The 25,959-nt window shown below is 40.1% G+C and overlaps 1 protein-coding gene across 1 annotated transcript; it reads left to right on the plus strand.

The window, feature by feature from the left end:
* The first annotated feature begins 338 nt into the window (after positions 1 to 338).
* On the plus strand, positions 339 to 23,521 carry LOC132059633 (patatin-like protein 6). The gene is made up of 4 exons (XM_059452314.1): positions 339 to 1,580; positions 2,209 to 2,544; positions 5,829 to 6,158; positions 22,798 to 23,521. Exons 1-3 carry the CDS (start codon positions 807 to 809, stop codon positions 6,111 to 6,113), a joined length of 1,395 nt encoding a protein of 464 aa, XP_059308297.1. The 5' UTR covers positions 339 to 806; the 3' UTR covers positions 6,114 to 6,158; positions 22,798 to 23,521.
* Positions 23,522 to 25,959: the final 2,438 nt, after the last annotated feature.

The raw sequence follows: 25,959 nt of genomic DNA on the forward strand, positions 1-25,959 counted from the left end.
TTAAGGGCAAATTTGAAAGGGTAAAGATGGAGAAAATGAAAGAGAAGAGAAAGAATAAAGGTTGGGTCAGGTTTTTAGGCAAGGGTTTCACGCACAGATTCTGTGCGTGAAAGGGATAAAAATCTGTGCGTGAAAGGGATAAAAAGTAAATGTACACTTTGGCCCTTTCATTCACAGAATCTGTGCGTGAAGCATAGTTTGGTTCTAATTTTTTTTTTTTTGGATTACAAAAGTGCCGAACTCGTTTACCCATAAAAGGTAAAATAAAAAGATGATGGTGTTTAAGAGGAAAGAGAGAGAAATATGGATATTTGGAGTATTCGTAAATATGGACAATGAAATGAGGTATGGGGGAAGTTGAAAAAGGTGTGGGATTAAGCGACCTGGAGAGGTTTTTTTTTTTTTTTTTTTTTTTTTTGGTTAAAGCAAACAGACATCCTCTGCAACTGCTATGTTGTTGCTTCTCTTCATCACTTCCTTTGTCTTCTTTTGTTCTTCATCTCTTATTGACGTCTTCATATAGTATTTCTATATTCAATACAGGATCTCCACTACCCACTTTTCTTTATTATTCCTCTTTGCCTACTTTTTTCTTCGTACATACACATACACAAAAAAAAAGAAAAGAAGATTAGTCAACCTTCTTTTTCACTTTTCAGATTAATTTCTTTCTTTATTTTCTCCTCCCGCTCTTAGGAAACACGTTTAGTGGAAGACCGGAGAGTACAAAGTTATATATATATATATATATATACAAAAATAACATCAACCCATTTCATATATACAAAAACAAGAACTACCCATTAATGGCGTGTAATAATCTAACAGATATGCAAGAGCCAAGCATAGATACAGATAAGTTGAGCTACGAGATTTTCTCGATATTAGAAAGCAAGTTTTTATTCGGTTACGATGATCAGAAGCTATGGATTCCTAAACAAACACCTCCTCCTCCTCCATCAGTTGAACACCACAACAATAACAACAAAGACACGTCATCACCGGTTCAGGCAATAAAAAACCAGAGAGGCAAAATCTGCATCCTCAGCCTAGATGGTGGTGGAATGCGAAGCATCCTATCAGGAAAATCTTTAGCCTATTTAGAACAAGCACTCAAGGTTAAATCAGGAAATCCAGATGCAAGAATCGCTGATTACTTCGATGTGGCAGCCGGTTCAGGCTTTGGAGGTATATTCACCGCCATGCTCTTCTCCTTAAATGACCAAAACCGCCCGTTATTTCACGCTGGTGACACGTGGAAGCTTCTAACAGAACAATCCAAGAAATTCTACCCTAACCCTACCAAAGGTCGGTTGTTTAAACGGATTTTCCGGTCCAACACCGGTTCAGTCACGACCGGTTTGGATAAATCGATGAAGGAAGCGTTTGAAGATAAAAAAACAGGTCGAGCCCTAACGTTAAAGGACACGTTGAAACCGGTTTTGATACCATGCTACGACCTTTCATCTACGGCGCCGTTTTTGTTTTCGAGAGCTGATGCTTTGGAAACCGACAGCTTTGATTTCCGGCTATGGGAGGTTTGCAGAGCCACGTCAGCCGAGCCTGGAGTGTTCGAGCCGGTAAGTATAGAGGTGTTAAATGGGCGGATTGAGTTAAAATTTGAATGAATCAAAATCGTTTGAGTTAATAAATGGATGTCATGACTCAATCCCTCCAATTTTTAATAAAAGTTTTAATTACTTTATATCTTCTTTTATAAGTTTTTAGTATTACCTTATAATATTTTTTTTAATTATAGTTATATATAATATATTAAATAATTTTTTTTAAAAAATAATATTTTGACTAAGTAGGCGTTTGGCTATGGAAATCAAATATTTTCACTTTATTTGGAATGTTTGAAGGTGAGTTGAATATAGAGTTGTGTCTGGTTTATAGTTCTTGCAATAAATATTTTGTTGTTTGAATATACTGAAATAAAAAAAAAAAAGTGAACATAATTTTAGGTGTATTTTAATTTTCAAACTTCAAAAATTTTCATGGCTAAACGTCAATTTTTTAATAAATTTCAGAAAAAATGAATAATTCTCATGGCCAAATGGGTGTAAATTTCTCATGAGTCAATTTAGATTACATATCAGCTCAATTTTTTATGGGGCGAGCTAATAAATAGGCCGGTCAATGACCCATCCAAACTAGAACGGGTCGGACAGATTATGTTTTCATGGCTAATTTTGTCACCTCTAGGTATGCATGAAGTCGGTCGACGGAAAAACTAAGTGTGTGGCGGTTGACGGCGGATTAACTATGGGCAACCCTACGGCGGCGGCGATTACACACGTGCTTCACAATAAGCAGGAGTTTCCGTTCGTGAGAGGTGTTGAGGATATATTGGTACTTTCACTAGGGACAGGTCAGCTTCTAGAAGGAAGCTTTGAATATGAGCAAGTCAAGAATTGGAAAGCAAAAGACTGGGCTAGACCAATGGCTCGAATTTCTGGGGATGGCTCGGCTGATATGGTGGACCACTCAGTCGCTATGGCTTTTGGACAATACCGTAGCAGTAATTACGTACGCGTTCAGGTATACCGTTATTTTTTTTTAGTGAGCTGGGGATGTGCATTTAACTCTCTAAATTGTTCCAAAATCTTACTTCGACATTTCAAAATAAGTGGTGTTTTTAACTTTTTATTTTATTTCAAAATAGGAAAACTCACACAAATATAACTTTTTAAAATGGTAATTAAAAAGATTACAACTATTTTCTAAAAATTACATAAATACAATTTATTCAAAATTTTAACTTTTTAATTACAAAAATACAACTTTTGCAGTCCTAAAATATCTATAATACTTAATTTTAGGAGTTACTACTATTAACGCATATCCACTTTTTACTTCCTCTTTCTATCAAAATCACCCCCCACCTATCCCCACACCCCTCCTCCCAAAATCTATGAAAAAGGCATGAGAGAGAAAAAAAATTTCAAAATAAATATAACAAATCAACTTCAAATCCCATATTCTATCTATCGTTTTAAAAAGATTATTTTTCTTTCATTTCCTCCTCTTTATTCCTTCTTTTTTTTTTCCAGTTGATGACTGATGCAATTTTTTTTTTTTTTTGTGACTAAAAGAAATTATTTGAATTTATTAATATTAAAAAAAGTACATGAAAATATATGATATATGGTATATGGTCTAAGAAAAGTGCATGAAAATATACCTAAAAATATATAAGGTATATAACAAATCATATTATATATAGTATATAATAGTGCAATATACATAATATATAAGTACAATAATGTATATACTTGTTTGAAGAATTGTACAACAACAACAACAACTATGGATGAAATATTAGCGTGGGGTACGGGAAGGGTAGAAGCGTCTGGGCTAAGTAAGCGTGACATGCAAACCTTACTACTATCAAGGTAGGACGTACGTTTTGAAAGACCCTCGGCTCAATAGAAAGCATAAAAAGAGGTCAGATAAGGCCAAGAAATTCAAAGCGATATGAAAATGAGAATAACGAAAGCGAATGAAGCAGTTTGCAAAGGGGCAGTAACTATCACAGATAAAATAAGATAATCAAAGTACAGGAAATAACAGATAGTCGCGAAAATCAAAGCACAAGAACTTATATCGTGATAATGTGACTACTAATATGAAAGGATAAACGATACTCTCTACTAGCCTGCTACCCTAATCTGAGTCCTCTATACCCTCCTGTTTGAAGAATTATAGTATAATATATATCATAAAAATAATAATCTACTTGTTTATGGATTAGAAGGCTAGCAAAGTATGTTGGAATATTTTAGAATAGTATTTAATGTGTTTGATAAATATTTAATTTCGTTATCACTAATTGTTGAAACTCCTTAATTTTAGACTTTTATTAATAGCAACATTCTTGATTTATGGTACAAAATCATATATACGCTATATTTATAAAGTATATATTGTAGATTATGTAATATAGTTAATAGTTGTACATTATGAAATATGTTACTCATTTCCTAGTATTTATGTAACTTCCCCTTCAAAATAAATGGTGTTTCACATAATCAAAAAGACACTAACGATGTTCTTTCAATTTTGCCCTTATTTAAATAAGAAGGGTTTTACATAACCAAGAGCTATATCTTTTTCAAAATATTTATTAAGAAAAATACATTTTACTTTCCAGGAATGAATAATTTTCTTAAGGGATTTGCCCAAGTTAAAAGCACCACTCATTTTGAAATGGAGGGAGTACTCTGTTTGTTCCAATTATGTGATGATGTTTGACTGGGCACAAAATTTTAGGAAAAAAAAGAAATTTTTTGAAACTTGTGGTCTAATATAAGCCCATATATATTTGTGTGGTCGTACATCATTTTATTAAGGATAAAATAAGAATTTTAACTTTAAAATGGGACGCTTAAAGTTAGAAAGGTGTTATTATTTTTTAGCTTAAAAGGAAAGAATGTCACATAAATTGACACGGGAGGAGTATTAGATACAGTTCATCAATGAGCTTGTGGATGATGACATAGGGGCCTGGAGAAAGGGGACAGGCTGTGGAAAGGTGTCTTGGTATGGGAAAGGGGAAGGGGTGGGTCTAACCTCTAACCTGCGCCGTTTGATGTTTTTGGGCGCATGCAATTTAATTTCTTGAAGAATATTGATTCATTTACAGGTTTTATAAGCTAAGATCATTGATAGTGTTGTTTTGTATGCAACTAGAGAAACTGTGCAGTCAAAATTGAGGCCACTAGGAACAATGTTGTCTTTAGTTAACAACTAGACAAAACCTATTGGTTGGCGAGACTCAAGACACAAAAACACTTAAACACACACAATGTGTGTAATTGGAAGGAGTGTCTTTCTTCTTTTTCTTTGTGAATAGAGTAGTTAATTTGTTGGAATAAAGTAAGCTTTTACAGTGATTGATGATAATAATGATAAAGATTGAATTTTTGCACCTGAGAATAAAGGGGAGGGAGTACTTTACTAAAGTCTAACTGGCACTGAATAATTTGGTACGAGAAATTGGTAATATCTGATGATGGCAATTTGCTAAATCAAGAATGCTAATTAGTACAGCAAATATGTACAGAGCTGTAACTAGCTAGGGGTGATCATTCATAATCAGCACCGTCTTAGTGACTTAAAAAATTTCTCATAGAAAGAGACCACATGATTACTTATGTTTTTTTTTTTTTTCAAAAAACCTTTTTTTGGGTCACCTACATCTGTATGTTAAAGAAAAGGCTCAAGGATGGTCCTCACAGTCATTGATTACCAAGTACCTCTCTCCCAACTATTTAGACCTTCCCATTATTCTCTTACCAAATTCCTTGTCCTTGAGAGCTTGCTTTATTTATTACTGTGCTATCAACGGTGGGGTCTGGTTTTTTACCCTTTACAGATAACTTACTGAAGCGGGTAAATTTCAGCAGGCTTACAGTATATACTTCAGTTCAGTTGATGTTAAATGGTGTAGTGGATGTTAGGGATATGTAATTGACCAATAGAATGTGTGGCAGGAGACTACTATGTGGAGATAATTGGCCTAATGAAATATATAATAATTTAGTAGACTGATCATTTTGAAGAATAAAGGGATAAGTTAAACAAGTGCCACATGGTTTATAAAATGTCTGGCAGAAAACTATTTGAGTTCGTCATCCACTGATGCTTTCTTCCAGTCAAGGAATATTTACTTTCTATTCTTAATCTTAAAGAGTTGTAAATTCAAATTAACATGTAAAAGTAGAGAATTATTTGCTGGTTTCAAGTGTTATAATATGTGCTAAACTTGGATTTCTTAATTAGTAAAATTAAATGGTCATAGCAGTTAGTGTTTATGGTTGCAGGCTTACGGATCAAGCTTTGGTCGTTGTGGGGTGAATGTAGACGCGAACCCAAGTCCAAGCAATGTGAAAACGCTCGTAAGAATAGCAGATGAAATGTTGAAACAGAAAAATGTAGAGTCCGTGCTTTTTGGGGGTAAGAGAATTGCAGAGCAAAGCAATTTTGAGAAACTTGACTGGTTTGCTGGAGAACTTGTGCAAGAGCATCAGAAAAGGAGTTGCCGAATAGCTCCCACTGTTGCGTTTAAGCAAGCTACACCAAAAGCTTCCCAAACACCTCTCAAATAGTAACCAAGACGAGCAAAAAAATTACAAAAAAGACAAAAAAAATTGGTAAATTCTTCTTTCCTTATACCCTTCCACTTTGTAAAATTCTTTTGTGCATTTGATATTTTAAAATTCCAAGCTTGTGTGACCTAAGCTTGATGATGATATCAACTAGGACCCATAATACTAATAATTGGTACATTATTAATGATATGAATCAAAAACCCCTTTTGCCTTAGTAATACGTTAGGTTGTCTAATTAAAATCATGGATCACGAGAAGGTAATATGGGTAATAGGGTGTTATTTTTTGTGTGCATCAGTGGGCTCCGTCATATGTCCTTTTCTTCTTTGTCTTTGAAAAGATCAAACTGAATCCAGGCCTAGCTTGGCTGGTGGTTGCAAGGAAATGTGTTAGTCCGCCGACAGTTGGTTCTTTCAGGCCTTTGTTGTCATTTTACTATTCCGTCCGTCCCAATTTATGTGACACCATTTGACTTAGCACAAAGTTTAAGAAAAAAAAGAAGACTTTTGAAGTTTGTGCTCTAAACCAAACCTTAGACATTTTTATGATTATAAATCATTTCATTAAAAGGTAAATGAAGAATTTTCTAGTTAGGTTATAATTAATTATAGAAATATGACTTTTTTTTTTAACGAACTAAAAAGAAAAAGGACCCATATAAATTGGGACAGAGGTAGTAATAGGGTTGTGGGGGGACCTTGTGGTCATTTTGGGATCACTTTGGGTTCATGGACAGTCTCCGTAGTCCGGAAGGAATTAAAGTAAAGGGTCCTACTCACTACTTTTTTTCTATACCCTGAAATCATGTTGTGGTTGACTGTTAGACAAAGCACTTTCTTTTTCTCTGCTATGCTACGTGCCTTTCACAGTTTCACCTTTGCTTTTAGAGCTCAAAGTTCCACTAAAATGTGATTTCAGAGTGGTCACTATTTTTACCTACTCCCTCTGCTTCTTGTTTTCCTTCCTTTAGCTTTTGGTATATTAGTCGGGTTGATATATTTTAGAATCACTTGGATCATCTTGGATGTATAGAATAAATCACAAATCCCCTTTATCTCGTTTGACTTTATGGTCAATGACTAAATTGACACTGTTTGAGTAAATTGTCAATATCATTACATTGAACTTGTAAATATAGACTTGACATTCTAAGGATCTGTTTTTTGCATTATTCTTACTTTCGTTTCAGTTTAACGATTCAATGGCTTAGCTAATCTAGATTCGTGTCATGTAAGGCTGCTCATCAAATGGGAAGAGCTTATTATCATGAGTTTTTCCATTCTAGAATTCGAACCGAGACCGTTAATTAAGAGTAAAGAAATATTATTCATGTCACCACACTCCTAGATGATTATTCTCTTGAATTTGGAAAGAACAAGTATTCAACTATTTGTGTGACATAAAGTATTTATATAGCATGTCAGTTAAGCCCAAACTTGGATGTAGAGATTACATAGCATGACAGTTAAAACATTTTTTCAACAACAAACTTGTGCATTTCTCTATTTCATTATTCTTATCCCTAAGGGCATCTCCAACCCATTGCACCATTTTTTGCATCAAAATGGTGCAAATTAACTTCAACCCATTGCACTATTTTTTACACTAAAAAAGAATATTCTTTTCATATTCTTCTCTCTCTTCTATATTATATTATTTTCTTTTACTTCAATTTTATTTTTTAATTTCATAAAACAAATCCTTTCTTTTTTTCTTTTTTACATATCCATCCCATGTAATTCATAATCCTTTGTTATATAACCATTTAATATAAAATTATTTTATACCATAAATTTTTAAATAATATAAATTATAAGCAAATATTATACGTTATACATATTAATGGATAATTCAAATAAAAGTGAAATCATTGATAAAAGATAATTAGATAAATATTACATAGATTTTCATCTTAATAAGTTAAATTTGTAAATGAGCATCTTTGTTCTTAATTTTTTTGTGTCGATAAAAATTGTTGGCACTTTAATCTATTCTTTGATGAACAAAAGATGTACGTGTATATTTTGCTTATAAAAGCGATTTAAGTAATGTATAAGTATGTATAAGTTGGTATGCTAATGGTTGGGTAAAGATGTTGGGATTTATATATTTAAGCTAAGATTATATATATTCCGTGCAATGTTGAATGAAATGATTCAATGAATTATTTAAACTGTAAACCGGACCAAAATCTGGAGAAATCAAAGCTAGAAAGAATTTTAATATATATTCGAAATACAAAGCTCTTGGATCTGAAAAGCCAACCCTCAAAAGTGAGGGAATGCCCCCTATTTATAGTTTTCCTCTATGGGCCTTCTTTACATCATGGACTCCTTTTAGGATAAAGAAAACCTAATATGGATAAGGTTGGGTCGTACGGTCTGACACCCGTACGACCGTCGAAGCAGTGGCAACTTGATTCCACACGTGGCGGGCGAGCAATATCGATTATCCGGACCAACGGCCACGATCGAATGGCCATGAAGAAAACGGGCTAACGGCCACGACTGATTCCGCTATGTTTGAACCGGACAAACGGCCACGATCAACTCGGCCATGGAGGAATGGGACCAACTACTACGGTTGAACCGGACACAACGACTTTAATCAAATTTTCGATCAAGCGCTATTGTTTGCCTTCTTTCTTTTACCGCCCCCAATTTTCACCGGACAAACGCTAACTGATTTTTACCGTATACAGATAGTCCCCACACTTTCCGGACCGAGGTCATACCGGAGTAACGAGAAGTGGATGAATCACGAAAATCGGTGATCCCATCGTCTCGTTCTTATCTTCTCGTTTTGGCGGGAACAGTTGTCACCTCTTTCTGCTGTCTTCCACGTGTCGCATCCCGAAAGGCCGAGCTCTGCAACCGCCGTTACGCACGTCCTTTCAAGTCACGTCCTCATTAATTATGGGACACGTGGCGTTCGCCGATTGGTCGGGATTTGTAACCGCCCAAACCCATGCCTATATAAGGCCTTCGATGTCCTTCCTTCTTCACTTTTACTTCATCTTTCAACATTTTACCTCACTTTCTTTACTTCTTCACTTCTGTTCTTCATCACCCTCCTTTCCATCGTTGATTCCATCATTTCAACACCCATATTTGCTGCTTAAATCTGCTTGCAAAGAACTCGTTCCACTCAAGTGTTGCTTCCCTGATTGAAACGTTACTCATTTCTCCATTTGGCTTCATTTTCTTTACTTCACCGTTTCCATCTTCTTACCTTCATCCCATTATCAAATTTTTAACCTCTCTCAACCATTACAAATGCCAATACCGAAACCAAGATACCGAAACCACCTCCCGAAGGGGATATTCCTCGCTTTAGATATTTCCTCCCAAGAGCCGAAGGGTATCTCGATACCCTCTTCCAAGGGGAAAAATCGACTGCGTGGCCGAGCCTACGGCTTTAGATATAGTGCCGATTTAAGCCCAACTTCAATAAAGAATTTGAAGCCGTGCAGAGAACAGCTAAAGTAAATGTAGAGAAATAGGAACTTATTTGCGCAACATGACTAAGAAAGTAGCCAAAGCCCAAATGTAAGCAATCCTAAATTTAGTACATGACGATCCCACAATAGTTCAATAGGCGATACCCCTCTTCCATCACCGAGGATAAGCATCGTCCGAAACTTCCGGAGTGCTATAAATTTCAAAAAACAGTGTTGAATTGAACAAACGGATGGGAAACCCACTTGAGAAGAGAAGACGGTGTATTTTGATTTTACTGAGAAAGTGAGTTTGAGATGAAACCGAAAGTCTAAAAGAATATTATAATACCGTGCCGTGGGCCCCGTGGTATAAATTATAAAATATAAAATGAATATTACTTCACCATTATTAGCATATATATTAATGGCATATAAATTCCGGTTCGGTTCGGTTGACGTCAATCAATTCGAACGTTAAATCGTAATATTTTACAATTCCATTCGTAATCGAAATCGAATTGAGGAATTATCCAAATTATTTCGAATTTTTTATATGTTTACACTCATCGGGAGGGTTTTTTATATACACTTATCCCTTCACGCTCAAGCTCGAACCTGCAATTGATCCGGTCATATTGGAGATGTGCCGGACCTATAATGTGACCCTTGCACAAATCGGTCCTATAATCTGGAGGACGGTAGCTTGCCTCCGGTTGTTGGCCAACGACGCCAAGAAGCCATTCACGATGACACATTTGATCCGCCTTTATTCCCCGAGACGATTCCGGGGAGGCGTAATAAAATTAGCCAAGCGAGGCCGGAATCCAATCTTCTAAAAAATGGACGAAGATAGGGATCGGGGCTGGTTAGAGCGCTTCGTTCGGGTGAGGACCTCGGACATTATACCGGAGGAGTACATGCCCTTCCCGGAAAAATGGAATGACAACCGTAAGTTTCTTGGTCCCTCCTTCATTAATTTATCCTTATACTCTTTTACCTAATCCTTCGTGCTTACGTCTCCCCTTTCCATTTCAATAGCCGTGGCATGGATACCCCCGGTCGTCCCACATATGAACGAGTGGGTCGAGGCGCTCCTTGACCAGCATACACACGAAGAGTTGACATGGGGAATCCTGGCTCGTGGCCGATGGATTGCCCAAAATCACGGTAACACCACTTTGAGTTTGGGTATTACGTACTGTCTGCCTTTCTTTAATTTGAATATTATCCATAACCCCTTCGATTTTAGGTTTACCGAAGGGCTCAGTGAATCCCAGACCCGGGACTGCAGCAGAGCAAGCTGTGCCGACACCGGCGTTCGACTCGGCCGGGTCATCCCGAATTATTGCTGCTGCCAAAAGACGAAGGAAGCCCTCGGATAAAGGAGAGAAACCAAGAAAAAGGGCTAGGAGCGTCGTCCGGTCTCTGAGAGATGAAGAAGGGTCCGATGTGATCATTCGTAGGGTCGGTGTGGCCCCAACCTTTGAGTCGGTCCCGGAGGAGGAAGTTACACTTCCACCCCCTTCAACCGAGGAAGGACCCTCCGCTTCGGCTCAGTTACCAGGTGGGGAAGAAATACTTTACCCAACACCTCTTAGGTCTATTGAGTTTGTTGATATTACAGGTGATGCTTCTTCCGAGGAGATTCCCCTGCAAAGACGAGAGATCCCGACTCCGAGTCAACCGCCGAAACCGGGACAAGAACCGAGTCCGCACCGGCACGGGGCCCCAGCGGATACCGGCTCATTGCCTACCGAGGACCCAGCTATCGGGTTTGAAGCCTCTACTTCTGCCGAGGCTGCTGGTGCTGTTCCGACTACCCCCACTGCTCCGAGGTCGGATAATCTGGATGACATGTTTTTGGACACTCCTCCTGCGACCGGGGAGGCTGCGGGTTTCGGTCATCTTCCCATCCCTCGGGTTACGAGGGCAGCTAATCGATCCACCGAAACCGGTGCGAGGGAAGGCCTAGTGCGCATCTTTCCGGCTCCTAGTGTGGAACCTAGGAGAACCGATCGGTCGTAGAAGCATCGTTCCCTGAAGATTGCAGTTTCTTATCTCGTCCGGTGGGAGTGGCAAGCTACTTAAGGCCCCTCGTTTCGGACTCGGACAAAAGGAAGATGGCCGGAATCCCTTGGCAGAGCCTGATTAACGAGGGCATGCATGCGGGCAATCGGGTAAGCCTTTCAGCCCATGCCTTGCATAATTTGATGTGAGTTTTTGGTTTCTTGTTTAACATCTTTGCTTCTTTTACAGAGTGTGGTGCTTGTTAACGAAGCCTTCATCCGGGCCCCGCAAGAGGTTGATGACCTTAGAGGCCAGCTGGATGCCCAAGGTCGAGAAACGGAGAAATTCCAGCATCTTTTGCAAGTAAAGGAAGATGAGCTGAGCCGAGCAGTGGCCCTCACAAACCTTCAGCCCGAGCTTGATGCAACGAAGGCTGAGAACCTTCGGCTAAAAGATGAGTTAGCCGGGTTGTGGAGAGGAACCGGCTTCTGGAGGAAGAGAAAATCGGTCTTAGTCAAGACAACACTCGGTTCTCTTCCAAACTGAGCGAGCTCGAAACCACCATTTCCCAACTCCGAGGGGAACTCGACTCGGTTAAATCTGATGCCACCAATTTGGCCGAGAGGCACCGACGGCTTGAATCCGAGAGTGCCAAATATGAGGAGAGAATGAGGGTATTCGAGCAAAAAGTCGAAGACGATGGCCCGGATATGCGATGAACTAAGAACCGACTCGGAGAGACGGTCGAGGCTAATGATATTCTCAAAATCGAGCTTGAATCGGCCAATCAAAACCGGAGTATCCTCGATGAAGAGAGGAATGGTTATTGGTTAGCCGGCCCGGCCGAAGCCGATTTGGCGTGCCTTCCGAAAATGTGGAAGCTGTCGAGGCCTACTCCACGGTTGTAGTGGAGCATGAGCGGTGGAGGTCTCGGAGGATCACCCTCGAGGAAGCCGAGCGTGGCTTTACTGATCTCCCAGCCCTTATTCTAGAGGCTAGAAGAACCGAGGAAGAAGCAAAAAGAGCTCTTGATTCCGACTCCGAAGACTCTGAACGGACAGAGTCCGAGCATTCTGGTTCCAGCCATACCGGATAGGCCAGGGCTTGTATTACCCTTTATTTTGCCTTTATAGTATTTTGAACTTTCTCAAATTTCAAGTGTAAAAGATTTGTATGTATATATAAAAAGCGTATCCTTTGACCATTCTTTTGTTTGAATGTTTGTTACGATTCTTGTCCAAACTGCCGATCCTTTCCGAGGATAAGTGAACATCGGAGTCTCTTTCGGACTTGTTCGATTAGAGTTTTCATCTCATCCGGTGTGATTTATCCGGGAGTCGAATAGAGAAGTTTGCCCGCGGGACTTATTTATGCTTTGTGAATTCAGACGTCTCCGAATCACGTTAGGCATTTTTAGGGCCGATATTTTGTGGCTATTCCTTTATTTTTGATTAGGTTCGGGCACCTGAATCTCTGCTTAAACAAATTCTGGTGTAGCAGTCCCCATTCGGGGGTATTAAGATTTAGGCTCGGTTTGCTATGACCTTGTTGCCTTTGCCGTATTTCGACTGTAATGCCCGGAATCGAATATACGGATAAAATGGTGCCCGATTTTCGGGGCAAAGTGCTTTACTAGGAAGATAAATCCGAAATGTAATAATTTGATTTTTCAATAAACTCCAAGTACTTGTACATCATATGAGGACTTTATCCGTTTCCTTCTATTTTTTGCCGTGGCAAATTCTAAGTGGACACGATTCGCTCTGATCGTTTGGTCCTTACATCAAAACCTAATACAGAAGGTCCGGCATTGGTTCTTGCCATAGTAAATATTAGGGGGACACGATTCGCTTTTGATCGTTTGGTCCTTACATCGGAATGTAATGCCGGTGGTCCGGTCCATGAGATCCCAGCGGTGTCCGTTGTTGAACTTCTTCCGTTTCCGACTAATCGGAATAAACCGAGACGTGGGTGTCATAGCCCCTTAGTGCTTATTCGAACTGTGAAGTCGGGTAAGCACTATCAAGCCCCCACTCGTAGGGTGTTGCCCCGAATATCCGGGTATTTATACTCCTCCTATTTTAGTAACACGTTGTACTTGTTGCCTCATTAAAAACCTTGTCGGAAAACCCATTTGGGACAAAATCGGGCCAAGGAAAAGAGTGCAACACGTGTTTTCAGACCTAGCAAGTTAACTACGTCGGGCACTCGGCTCCCTGCAAAAAAGAAAAGGTAAGTGAATAAAATAAAAGGGGTCATACCTTAACAGTAGTATCTTTTCAAATGAGCCACATTCAGTTATTGCGCAACCGTTGCCCGTCCATGGATTCCAGCTGATAGGACCCTTTGCCCGTTATCTCGGTCACCTTGTATGGCCCTTCCCAGTTCGGGCCCAGTTTTCCCTCGTTGGGGTTCTTGGTGTTCAAGGTAACTTTTCGAAGCACCAAGTCCCCAATTTGGAAATGTCGGAAGTTAGCTCTTCGGTTATAGTACCTTTCCATTCTCTGTTTCTGGCTGCAATACGGACTAGCGCGTTTTCGCGTAGCTCATCCGTGAGATCGAGTTTTACGGCCATGGCCTCCTCGTTTGATCCCTCGGTGGTGTAACTGAATCGGAGACTGGGCTCACCGACTTCTACAGGAATGAGGGCTTCGGTCCCGTAGACCAACGAGAAAGGCGTTTCCCCCGTACTTGATTTTGATGTGGTTCTGTAAGCCCACAGCACCTCCGGTAATATTTCCCTCCAGTGATGCTTTGATGTCTCAAGTCTCTTCCTCAGATTCTGAATTATTGTTTTGTTCGTAGATTCCGCTTGTCCGTTTGCACACGGGTGATACGGAGTTGACACAATCTTCTTGATCTTCAATCCTTCGAGGAAATCATTGACTTTGCCACCAACGAACTGGGGGCCGTTGTCACAAGTAATTTCGGCCGGAATGCCGAACCGGCAAATAATGTGGTCCCATATGAAATCAATAACTTCCTTTTCTCTTATTTTTTCGAAGGCCTGCGCTTCAACCCATTTTGAGAAATAGTCAGTCATAAACAAAATAAAACGGGCCTTACCTGGTGCCCATGGCAACGGACCAACAATGTCCATTCCCCATTTCATGAAGGGCCAGGGTGATATCACTGAGTGCAGTAGCTCCCCGGGCTGGTGAATCATCGGGGCATGCCTTTGACACCCGTCACACTTCCGGACAAAATTCTTCGAATCTTCCTCCATCCGATTCCAGTAATAACCGGCTCTGATGATTTTTCGGACTAAGGCTTCCGCACCGGAGTGATTGCCGCAAGTCCCCTCGTGCACTTCTCTCATTACATACTCGGTTTCACCGGGACCTAAACATTTGGCCAAAGGACCGAAGAAAGACCGTCGGTATAACTGGCCATCTACCAGGCAGAACCGTGCTGCTTTCGCCCTTAGTGACCGCGATTCCTTAGGGTCATTGGGGAGCTTTCCATCTTGCAAATAGTCGATGTATTTGTTGCGCCAATCCCAAGTTAAACCCATCGTGTTTATCAAAGATGCCCGTTCTCTATTGTCGAGTTCATCAAGTGCACCACGTCCCGGGTTAATTTCTTCCCCTTCGACCGAAGACCCCAAACCGGCAATGCATCGGCTCTCGCATTCTGCTCCCTCGGTACATGCCGCATGGTCCATTCTTTAAATCGGTGAAGTATGACCTGGACCCTTTCAAGATACCTTTGCATCCGTTCGTCCTTGACTTCGAAGACGCCATTCACCTGGTTAACAACCAGGAGAGAATCGCATTTTGCTTCGATTACTTCGGCCCCCATGCTCCGAGCTAATTCCAGTCCTGCAATCATAGCCTCATACTCAGCTTCATTGTTAGTTAATTTAACTGTCCTAATGGATTGCCGGATCGCATCTCCGGCGGGGGTTTTAAGGACGATTCCAAGCCCGGAACCTCTAAGGTTCGAGGCTCCGTCCGTGTGTAATGACCAAATACCCGACCCTTTCCCCGAGGTTAGCAGGAGTTCCTTCTCAACCTCGGGTACCATGGCCGGGGTGAAGTCCGCCACAAAGTCGGCTAAGATTTGGGACTTGATGGCCGTCCGAGGCTTATATTCAATGTCATATCCGCTTATCTCTACAGCCCATTTAGTTAATCTACCCGATAGTTCCGGTTTATGCAAGATGTTCTTTAATGGATAAGTAGTGACCACGCATATCGGGTGGCATTGGAAATAAGGCTTGAGCTTTCTAGAAGCGCTTACCAGGGCTAATGCCAACTTTTCAAGGTGGGGATAACGGGTTTCCGCATCCCCCAAAGTTCTACTCACATAATAAATAGGGAATTGCGTACCTGACTCTTCTCGGACCAAAACTCCACTTACCGCTACCTCGGACACGGCAAGGTAGAGAAAAAGCTGCTCGTCCGCTTTCGGTGTATGCAACAAAGGCGGGCTGGACAAGTACTCTTTTAATCCTTGTAAGTCTCTCTGGCATTCCGGTGTCCAAGTGAAATCGTTCTTCTTCCTCAGTAAGGAGAAGAAACGGTGACTTTTGTCTGAAGACCTTGATATGAACCGGCTCAGTGCCGCTATTCTCCCGGTAAGCCTCTGTACTCCTTTGACGTTATTTACCACCTCGATATCCTCGATTGCTTTGATCTTGTCCGGTTAATCTCGATTCCCCGATTTGACACCAAAACCGAGGAATTTGCCCGACCGACACCGAAAGCACACTTCTCCGGATTGAGCTTCATGTTATATCTTCGGAGCACGTCAAAGGTTTCCTGCAAATGTTTTAAATGGTCCTCTGTCTCCAGGGACTTAACAACCATGTCATCAATATAAACTTCCATTGTTTTTCCTATTTGCTCTTCGAACATCCCGTTAACTAGGCGTTGGTAGGTTGCCCCGGCATTTTTTAATCCGAAAGGCATGACATTGTAGCAATAAGTCCCGTATCGGGTAATGAAAGATGTTTTCTCTTGATCCTCCGGTGCATCCGAATTTGGTTGTACCCGGAGTAAGCATCGAGAAAACTTAACATCTCATGCCGGCCGTCGCATCGATCATTCTATCGATGTGGGGCATCGGAAATGAATCCTTCGGCATGCTTTGTTTAGGTCCTTATAATCAACGCACATTCGAAATTTATTACCTTTTTTCGGCACCACCACTACGTTAGCCAGCCAATCCGGGTATTTTACTTCCCGGATAGAGCCTATTTTTAAAAGCTTTGTTACCTCATCCTTCACGAAGGCATGCTTTGATTCTGCCATAGGCCTCCGTTTCTGCTTCACCGGGGAAATCTCCCGTCGAGACTAAGCTTATGAGTTGTTACTTCTGGTGGCACACCTGTCATATCTATATGCGACCATGCAAAACAATCGGCATTAGCTTGAAGAAATTTAATTAACTTGTTCCTGAGCTCCGAGGTTAACCCCGTGCCTAGGTATACCTTTCTATCCGGTAGATATTCGAACAAGATGACTTGCTCCAACTCCTCCACTGTAGATTTTGTCGCATCCGACTCATCCGGCAAGACGAATGATCTAGGTATGTTGAAGTCGTCCTCTTCGTGCCCCGGGTCTAATCTCTTTTGCTCCGTTGCTAGACCCGTTAACGGTAATTGCTATTTGGAATCCTTGTCCCCGGATGATTCTTCCTTTTGATCCGGCTTTTGAGTAGGGGTGATGATTCTTCGACCGCGAACATCTCTCTTGCTGCAGGTTGTTCTCCCCGGATGGTTTTTATCCCCTCCGGTGTCGGGAATTTCAGCAGCTGATGTAATGTAGACGGCACAGCTCTCATGCTATGTATCCACGGTCTACCCAGCAATGCGTTGTATTTCATATCCCCTTCGATTACATAGAATACAGTCTGCTGGATGGTGCCGTCAATGTTGACCGGCAAGGAAATCTCACCCCTCGTAGTTTCACTCGCCATATTGAACCCACTGAGCACCCGGGCTACCGGTACGATCTGGTCGAGTAGCCTTAACTGTTCAACCACTCTCCACCGGATGATGTTGGCCGAGCTACCTGGGTCAATTAGAATACGTTTAATTTGAGACTTAAAAACGAGAATAGAAATTACCAACGCATCATTGTGCGGTTGAATGATGCCTTCTGCATCCTCGTTGCTGAAAGTGATGGAGCCCTCGGGTATATAATCCCGGTTGCGCTTTTCACGAACAAAGGGAAACCTTGGCGCGCTTCATTACCGGCCCTCTAGAGCATCCGTACCCCCGATTATCATGTTGATTATATGCTGAGGCTCTACCGGTTCAATCCGTTTGTTCGACTCCCTTTCCTTGTAGTGGGTTTTTGCCCGCTCACTCAGGAATTCACGAAGGTGCCCATTTTTCAGTAAACGAGCCACCTCTTCTCTTAGTTGGCGACAGTCTTCAGTTCTGTGACCGTGAGTTCCATGGTATTCACAAATCATGTTCGGGTCCCGTTGGCGGGATCCGACCTCAATGGTCTCGGCCACCTTGCTTCTGGAATGCGACCTATGGCCGAGACAAGGTCCGAGGTGTTGACACTAAAGTTATATTCTGATATCCTTGGTGGGTCCCTGTTAGTTGCCGAACTTCCGGCATCACTTCTAAACGACAACCCTCGGCTATTCGATGGACGCTCGGTTCTTCTATCTCCTCTGCTGGAGAATTGACCGGGACCAGACCTCGACTTCTCCGGTCTGAAGCTTGTTTTCTCTGATTGAGAATATGGCCGGTATCTTTCCCTCGATGGCCGTATCTCCGGGTCGTAATTTTTTCTAGACCTCTCAGATCCTTTACTTAGGTTTACCGGACCCGGAGGAAGTTCGAGCTGATCATCCTCCACCCGAATCTTGGACTCGTATCTGTTGTGCACGTCGCCTGTGTCATGCCTCGTATTCCGAAATTTTCCTTTAGTTTGAACGAGGCCGTCGAACTTCGGGGATTAAGCCCTTTGGTGAATGCTTGTGCAGCCCATTCTTCCGGAACCGGAGGGAGTTCCATCCGTTCCCTTTGGAAACGATTGACGAACTCCCGTAGTAACTCATCATCCCTTTGGGCTATCCGAAAATATCCGCCTTACGGGCCTGGACCTTTTTGGCACCAAAGATGAGCCTTTATGAACGCATCCGCGAGCATTTCGAAAAAGTGATTGAATGCTCGGGCGGATGGTCATACCAAGTCAATGCCCCTTTGATGGTTTTCCCGAACTTTTTCAGCAACACGGACTCAATTTCGTCTTCTTCAACATCGTTGCCCTTTATAGCACAGGTGTACGAGGTCACGTGTTCCTGAGGATCCGTTGTGCCATCATATTTCTGGATGTCCGGCATCTTGAACCTTTTTGGGATCAACTTAGGAGCCGCACTCGGAGGAAAAGGCCTCTGAATATACCTCTTCGAATCCGGTCCCTTCAGAATGGGCGGAGCCCCCGGGATCTGGTCCACCCGAGAGTTATAGGTCTCCACCCTTTTCTCGGTTGAGTCTACCCGCTTTGCCAATGTTTCGAGCATTCTCAATACCTCGGTGGACGAGCCAGCTCCGGAACCATTGCTCTCGACCATTCGGACTTCTTCTCTCCGGGGTTCGGCAACACCCTTATTCTTCTCCGGAGTTGCTTCATCCTTCTTGCTCTGCAACTGGGCTATTGCTACTCCTTGTTCGGCAATAGCCGCTCTTTGTTCCTGCAACATTTCAAAAATAAGACGTAAGTTAATATCATCCGGGATATTTGGCACTTTCGGCCTTGTGCCGGGATAAAGTGACGAACCGAGAGTATTTAAAGGATCGGTGGCGGCCGGGCATCATTCTCCGGTTCACGTATTTTGTCGGTTGAGGCCCTCCCTCGGATTGACGGAATTCGGGTCAACGGGATTCACTGGTAATCCCTGTAGCCCGATGTTCTCATTTTCAGCCACAATCTCGTTGTTGACGTGACCGGATTGTCCACTGTTTGCCATTTTGTCCGTTTTCACAGAGACGAACAAAAGAACTGAAATCTTTGGATGAATGAGTTGCAACCGAGATCAAAGACCACTATTATCCAATGCCCCACGGTGGGCGCCAAACTGTTTTACCCCGAAATTGGATAATAAGTTAAATTTGTAAATGAGGTATAGGATATGTGGCACTTTAATCTATTCTTTGATGAACAAAAGATGTACGTGTGTATTTTGCTTATAAAAGCGATTTAAGTAATGTATAAGTTGGTATGCTAATGGTTGGGTAAAGATGTTGGGATTTATATATTTAAGCTAAGATTATATATATTCCGTGCAATGTTGAATGAAATGATTCAATGAATTATTTAAACTGTAAACCGGACCAAAATCTGGAGAAATCAAAGCGAGAAAGAATTTCAATATGTATTCAAAAATACAAAGCTCTTGGATCTGAAAAGCCAACCCTCAAAAGTGAGGGAATGCCCCCTATTTATAGTTTTCCTCTATGGGCCTTCTTTACATCATGGACTCCTTTTAGGATAAAGAAAACCTAATATGGATAAGGTTGGGTCGTACGGTCTGACACCCGTACGACTGTCAGAAGCAGGTGGCAACTTGATTTCCACACGTGGCGGGCGAATAACTGATTATCCGGACCAACGGCCACGATCAGAATGGCCATGAAGAAAACGGGCTAACGGCCACGACTGATTCCGCTATGTTTGAACCGGACAAACGGCCACGATCAACTCGGCCATGGAGGGACCGGACCAACTACTACGGTTGAACCGGACACAACGACTTTAATCAAAACTTCAGATCAAGCGCTATTGTTTGCCTTCTTTCTTTTACCGCCCCCGGTTTGCACCGGACAAACGCTAACCGATTTTTACCGTATACAAATTGGTGCATTAAGATCACGCTCATCCTCGATTACCATGTTGTGCAGTATAATACATATAGTTAATATATCATGTAGCACTTCTTTTCTCCAAAAACGCGACGGCATATTATTCACAACATATTATATTTTATATTTGCACTTTTCATTTTTGTGATGGTTATATTTTTTTATACAATTATAACTTATAATAAAATTAACTCACAATTTTATATAAAAACAATATATACGAAAATTAATTTATAAAACTTACACTCCAAAATTAATATTATAAGATATTACATAAAAAAGAATTAGGTATATTAGGAATCTAAATGTAAAAATTAAAATTTATAATATGTTAAATTAAAAGTGTTATATAATAAAAAAAAAAATATTAATGAATAGTAATGGTGTAGATGAATAGGTATATTAGGAATCTAAATGTAAAAATTAAAATTATAATACTCCCTCCGTTTCAATTTATATGAACCCATTTGACTGGGCACGACATTTAAGAAAGAGGGAAGACTTTTGAAACTTGTGGTTCAAAATAAGCCTTGAAAATTTGTCTGATTGTAAATCATTCATAAAGTGAATTTGTTTCCAAATTAGGAAAGGGGTCATTTATTTTGGCACGGATTAAAAATGAAATAGGTTCAAACAAATTGAAATAGAGGGAGTATGTTAAACTAAAAGTGTTATATAATAAAAAAATAAAAAAAATTATTAATGATTAGTAATGGTGTAGATAAATACTGTTGCATTAAATTTGGTGCAATACTATTCATGCACCAAAATGGTGCAAAAAATAATGTAAGATTGGAGTTTCAAAACATTATTTTTTTGCACTAAAATAGTATTTAGTGTAAAAAATGGTGCAAGGTTAGAGATGGCCTAAGGGGGCTAGGTTTTAGTTTATCCAAAATAATGGGTCCTGATAACTATCATGTACAAAGTTACATCTTGAATTATTTAAGTACAAAATTTGTTTCCAAGATTGAAAATGGCCGTCTTATGATTATGAACCGGGCAAACCTTGCATAAAACAGGGTCCCGATGAAGTCAACTGATTGATTTGAATTTGATTTACTATGGTCACATCGTTTTGACTGAAGACTTGTTATGCAACTGTGTATAATTGAAGCGTGGGTGCAATGATTAAAATTAGTTAAGGTGGTATAAACAATTGCATAATATTTTAGACAAAATTATTAGCTAAGGCCCAACAAATTATACAAGTCACTATTCAGATGGTGACTCGCAATCCCTACCGTATCCTGCTATCTCAATGGTAACTGTCGGGGGCGGAGCTAAGATTTTTGGTTGAGGTTTTAAATCATAATTTTTTTTGTTTATTGGATTTTAAATAGTTTATTTATACGAATAAATTTTTTAACACAAATATAAGGTTTGAGTCGCACTCAAGGGTATGGCCTAATGGTCAAAAAGTGGTTAAGAATCATGAGGTCAGTTCAAATCTCAATAGAGGCAAAAATACTAGGTGAATTCTTTCCGTCTACCTTAGTTTTGGTGAATAGAATTACCTGGTACTTGTTACTGATACATGAAATATTTCCAACCAAATTCAACAGGGAAGAAGGGGTCAAAAGAATGGTCTTATTAAAAAGAAGAGAAAGCAGGATAAAATATACGTAATGCACAAAAGTGAAGAAAAAGGAAGTAATTTACTGGTACTGCTTTGAGTGAAAATATTGGTGGGTGGCCTACTAGTAAGAGCCCGTTTGGATTGGCTTATAAGTTGTTTATGTTCGTTTTTTAAACTTTTGTTTGAAAACACTTGCCAACATTGGAAGTTCATTTGTCTGCTAAAATAAGCCAAAAAAAATAATTTAGTCCATTTGGCTTAGCTTATCTAAAGCAACTTATAAGCTGAAAATAGCTTATAAGCCAAAAAAATAAGTTAGGCTACACCAACTTATTTTTTTTGACTTATAAGCTGTTTTCAGCTTATAAGCAGCTTTTTTTAAGTCCATCCAAACAGGCTCTAAGTTGTGAAGTTAATTGAAGTAACAGGATTCACATGGAATAGTTTGAAATTCATGGATTAAAGGACCTGCTTTGTGCTCCGTGCTTTTGGTTGTCGAGCATTATTGTCTGACTACTAGACATTGCTTTGTGTTGGTAAAAGATAAACAAAAAATTTCGTAAAAATAAAATAATACGTCGTACTGTTCTTTTCTTCTAAGTACTTTATTTAATAGGGTGATTTGGGTCCCACGAAACAGAGTGATTTTGTATTAAGTGCTAGGACGTATTTTTTATCTTGAAAACTAACCATTATCATTGCCCCAATTGCTAAATAGCTCAAGTATATAATCCTCGTGCCTGTATAAGATGTTTGCATGAGTTCTTATTTTATTTTCTCACTAGGCTTCTATTATATGCAACTAATATAACATTATCTTCCTCTGCAGGAAAGAAAAACATGTTTTGATTTATGGTTGGGACAAGAAAAAGCATTGAAGAAGATGGTAAAATAGCAGCTTTTACTTTTTGGTTTTGTAAGACGGGAAAGCCAGTATTGAAATGATAGAGACACTCAATTGTAAACAAAAAAAAAAAAACAAAAAAAAGGGGGGGGGGGGGGGGGGGAATAGATGGAGGGGTTAAATGATCTTTGTGGGATTCTTATGCTTGCCGGAGGACAGGCATTGTTGTTGGCCATTCCTTCTTGAAAAAGGTCAAAAGGACAAAATGAGTCCCATTTCAAATCCTTTTTTTGATTTTTTATATCTTAGAATTTGGGGCTAGGAAGGGTTGTTTCCTTTGATTTCCTCTCTTGCCCTTGGTTTAGTAGTGTTATTACTCTTTTCTTTTGATAGAGTAATATTGTGGTTGGATCTACTTTTTGTCTCTTCTGTGGACGGAGGGCATTATTGGGAAAAAGTCCAAAGCAAGTTGTCTTTTTTCCTCTTGTTTTCTTTTTGGTTTGGAAAGACGGGGTTGGAATGAGATGAACTTCATTATAGAAATTAGTGTGTGGGAGAAAAGATATGGAGATTGGTTTCTCCCTTTTCAATAGCACCACCATGGATCTCCTAAAATTTGGGTAGATGAATGGCCGATGCTACATTCCATACTTGATGTGATTTTTTGTATAAAGAAATATTAAGCATTTTAATTCAGTTTTCTTTGTAATTTTTGTTATGGGGCATCTATTTTTTTTTTTTTTAATTTTTAATCAAAGCAACCAGCATGAGACTGGTTGTGTTTTATTCATAAGAAAAATCTGTACAGAAATAGAAAAATAAGGAAAGCAAAAAATGCAACAAAGGCCAAAAGTGCCTCACACTAGACTAGAAACATTAATCTAAACACTAATATTGACTTAATTACTACTGCTAATCCAGTCTTGGTTTAATGCCATTTCAAATCACCTCAAAGCTCTCACCAGGTGGTTATGGAATCAGTATACCAATAGAAGAATCCTTCCAACATGGATTAGGCTGTGTTAGTCAATCTCAGTGTCAAGTGTAGTTTCTGAATACTTCTTTGTCTGACTAGGGGATTATGAACAATTAGCTAACATTCCATATTCTAGGCTGCAAAGGAAGTTCTTCCAATAGGCTGAACTGAAAGTTAATACCACACATTGGATAGAACTACACTCGCAACTAAGTTTACAGCTATGAGTTGATGACAGAAGATTTCCAACCCGACTGTTATCTGTTGTCTACATGATATCAGTGATCATGCATTTTCTAACTCCTTTGTAGTTCAGTCTGGTTCTCTAACATGCTGTTTCTTGAATCTGAAGCTAGGCATATTATGTTTATCAGCATTTAGAATTCCTTTAGCCTCTGATGGAAGTTCCTGATAGTTTGCTATGTGAAAAGTACCTGCAAAATGAACAGCCATGTTAGTTAAAAAATCGCCCAATTTGTTGCCTTCTCTGAGTACATGGACAATCTGTATGGTGCCTTTCTTCCTCCAATCTTGAATCAAATTCACCATCATACAAATCCTCCAAGGTATCTCCTATTCATCATTCAATACTTTTGTCCTTGAGTCTATTTCCACTATCAGAGGAAGCAAATGATTTGCAACACAATACTCCACCCCCTCAAGGATTGCTCTTGCTCAAAGAACAATGCAGATACTTCGGTATAATGCTTGCCCATGTACGCACTAAGTTTCCTTTACTATTCCCGATACAAAATGCCGATGAACTTTGACTCTGTCGCTCTTGTATGCCCCATCCGTATTAGACTTATACCAACCATTAGGAGGACAATTCCATGCCATCGCTTTGCTTGTTATTGTGGTTTGTACTTCTCCAAAAACTGAACCAAAAGAGGCCAACTGTGAGGGCTATCTAACCATGAGAACTTGAACTTTTCCTGCTGCCATAAATTCCTGTTGATCTAAAAAATCACCTTATTTCTTGACATCACCCCTCCATAAATAATAGTGTTTTTTCTTTTCCATATTTGCCACATGATGATTGCAGGAGCAGCTTGATAGATGGGTTTCAACTTAGCACCACATTTTGTTGTCCACCATTTAGAAACTGTTTGATTGATCTACACAAATGGCCCTTGTAATCCAGCTGCTGAAGAAAAAAATCTGCCAGATATCTGATGCAAACTCACCTGTTAGGAACAGGTGAGTCATTGTCTCCTATTGGGGAAAGGTACAACATCTGCATATTGAAACCATATTTATACCAATTCTTGCCAAAACATTATCCACTGGTAGTTTGTGATGCCAGACCCTCCATAGGAAGAAAGAAATCTTGTATGGTAAGCCTTTAGTCCACATCATTTTGAAAAACCAGCTATGCTGTTTCTTCTGTCTAATTGCCTCCCAAGCATTACTCACTGTGAATTTACCTGTACTTATCAATAACCACCAAGCCTTGTCACTTATCATCCCCCTTATATTGATAATTAAATCAGACCTGACATGCTCAACAATATCTTCAGCTAATGTGTGATGCAGCAGATCAAAGTTCCATGTTCCATCTGTCGTAACTTCTTTCACTTCTTCAATATCTTCATCGAGATGAAAACCAAATAGAATCGCCTTAACTAAAGGACCTAATCTAGTCCGTTTATCAAACCGTAAGTTAGATGTTCCATTTCTAGGCTCCCACCAAATGGCATGTTCAATATCATCCCTGACTTCTATCATTTTCTGCCACAGCTGTGATCCTAGGAATTTGCCTCTTGCAATATTTGTTCCACATAAAGGTGGACCATAGAGTGCAGCTAGTCCTGAACCTCCACCATAGCTTAGCAAAGAGTGATTTTGAAACATCAAATAGTGATTTGAATCCCATCCCACCTTCCTGTCTTGGATAGCACATATTTAACCAAGAGGACCAATGGCTATTCCTTTTATCTTCATTGTTACTCCAATAAAACCGGCAAATATCCTATGTAGCTCTTGAATAGTATACTTTGTAGGGACCATGGCAGACAACAAATACATTGGCATACTTTGAAGAACACTGTTGATGAGCACAACTTTACCTCCAAAAGACATCAACTTGCCTTTCTAATTCTGGAGCTTATCTTTCACCTTCTTTATCAGGTCATTATAATATGCCTTTTTCTTTCTGCTGTGAGATATTG

Source organism: Lycium ferocissimum, chromosome 6, assembly GCF_029784015.1.
Source record: "Lycium ferocissimum isolate CSIRO_LF1 chromosome 6, AGI_CSIRO_Lferr_CH_V1, whole genome shotgun sequence".
Lineage (NCBI taxonomy): Eukaryota > Viridiplantae > Streptophyta > Magnoliopsida > Solanales > Solanaceae > Lycium > Lycium ferocissimum.

Coding starts and splice junctions, on each gene's coding strand:
- LOC132059633 (XM_059452314.1), top strand. CDS start 807: ATGGCGTGTAATAATCTAACAGATATGCAAGAGCCAAGCATAGATACA. Junction 1,581..2,208: donor AGCCTGGAGTGTTCGAGCCG/GTAAGTATAGAG, acceptor TGTCACCTCTAG/GTATGCATGAAGTCGGTCGA. Junction 2,545..5,828: donor GTAATTACGTACGCGTTCAG/GTATACCGTTAT, acceptor TTATGGTTGCAG/GCTTACGGATCAAGCTTTGG.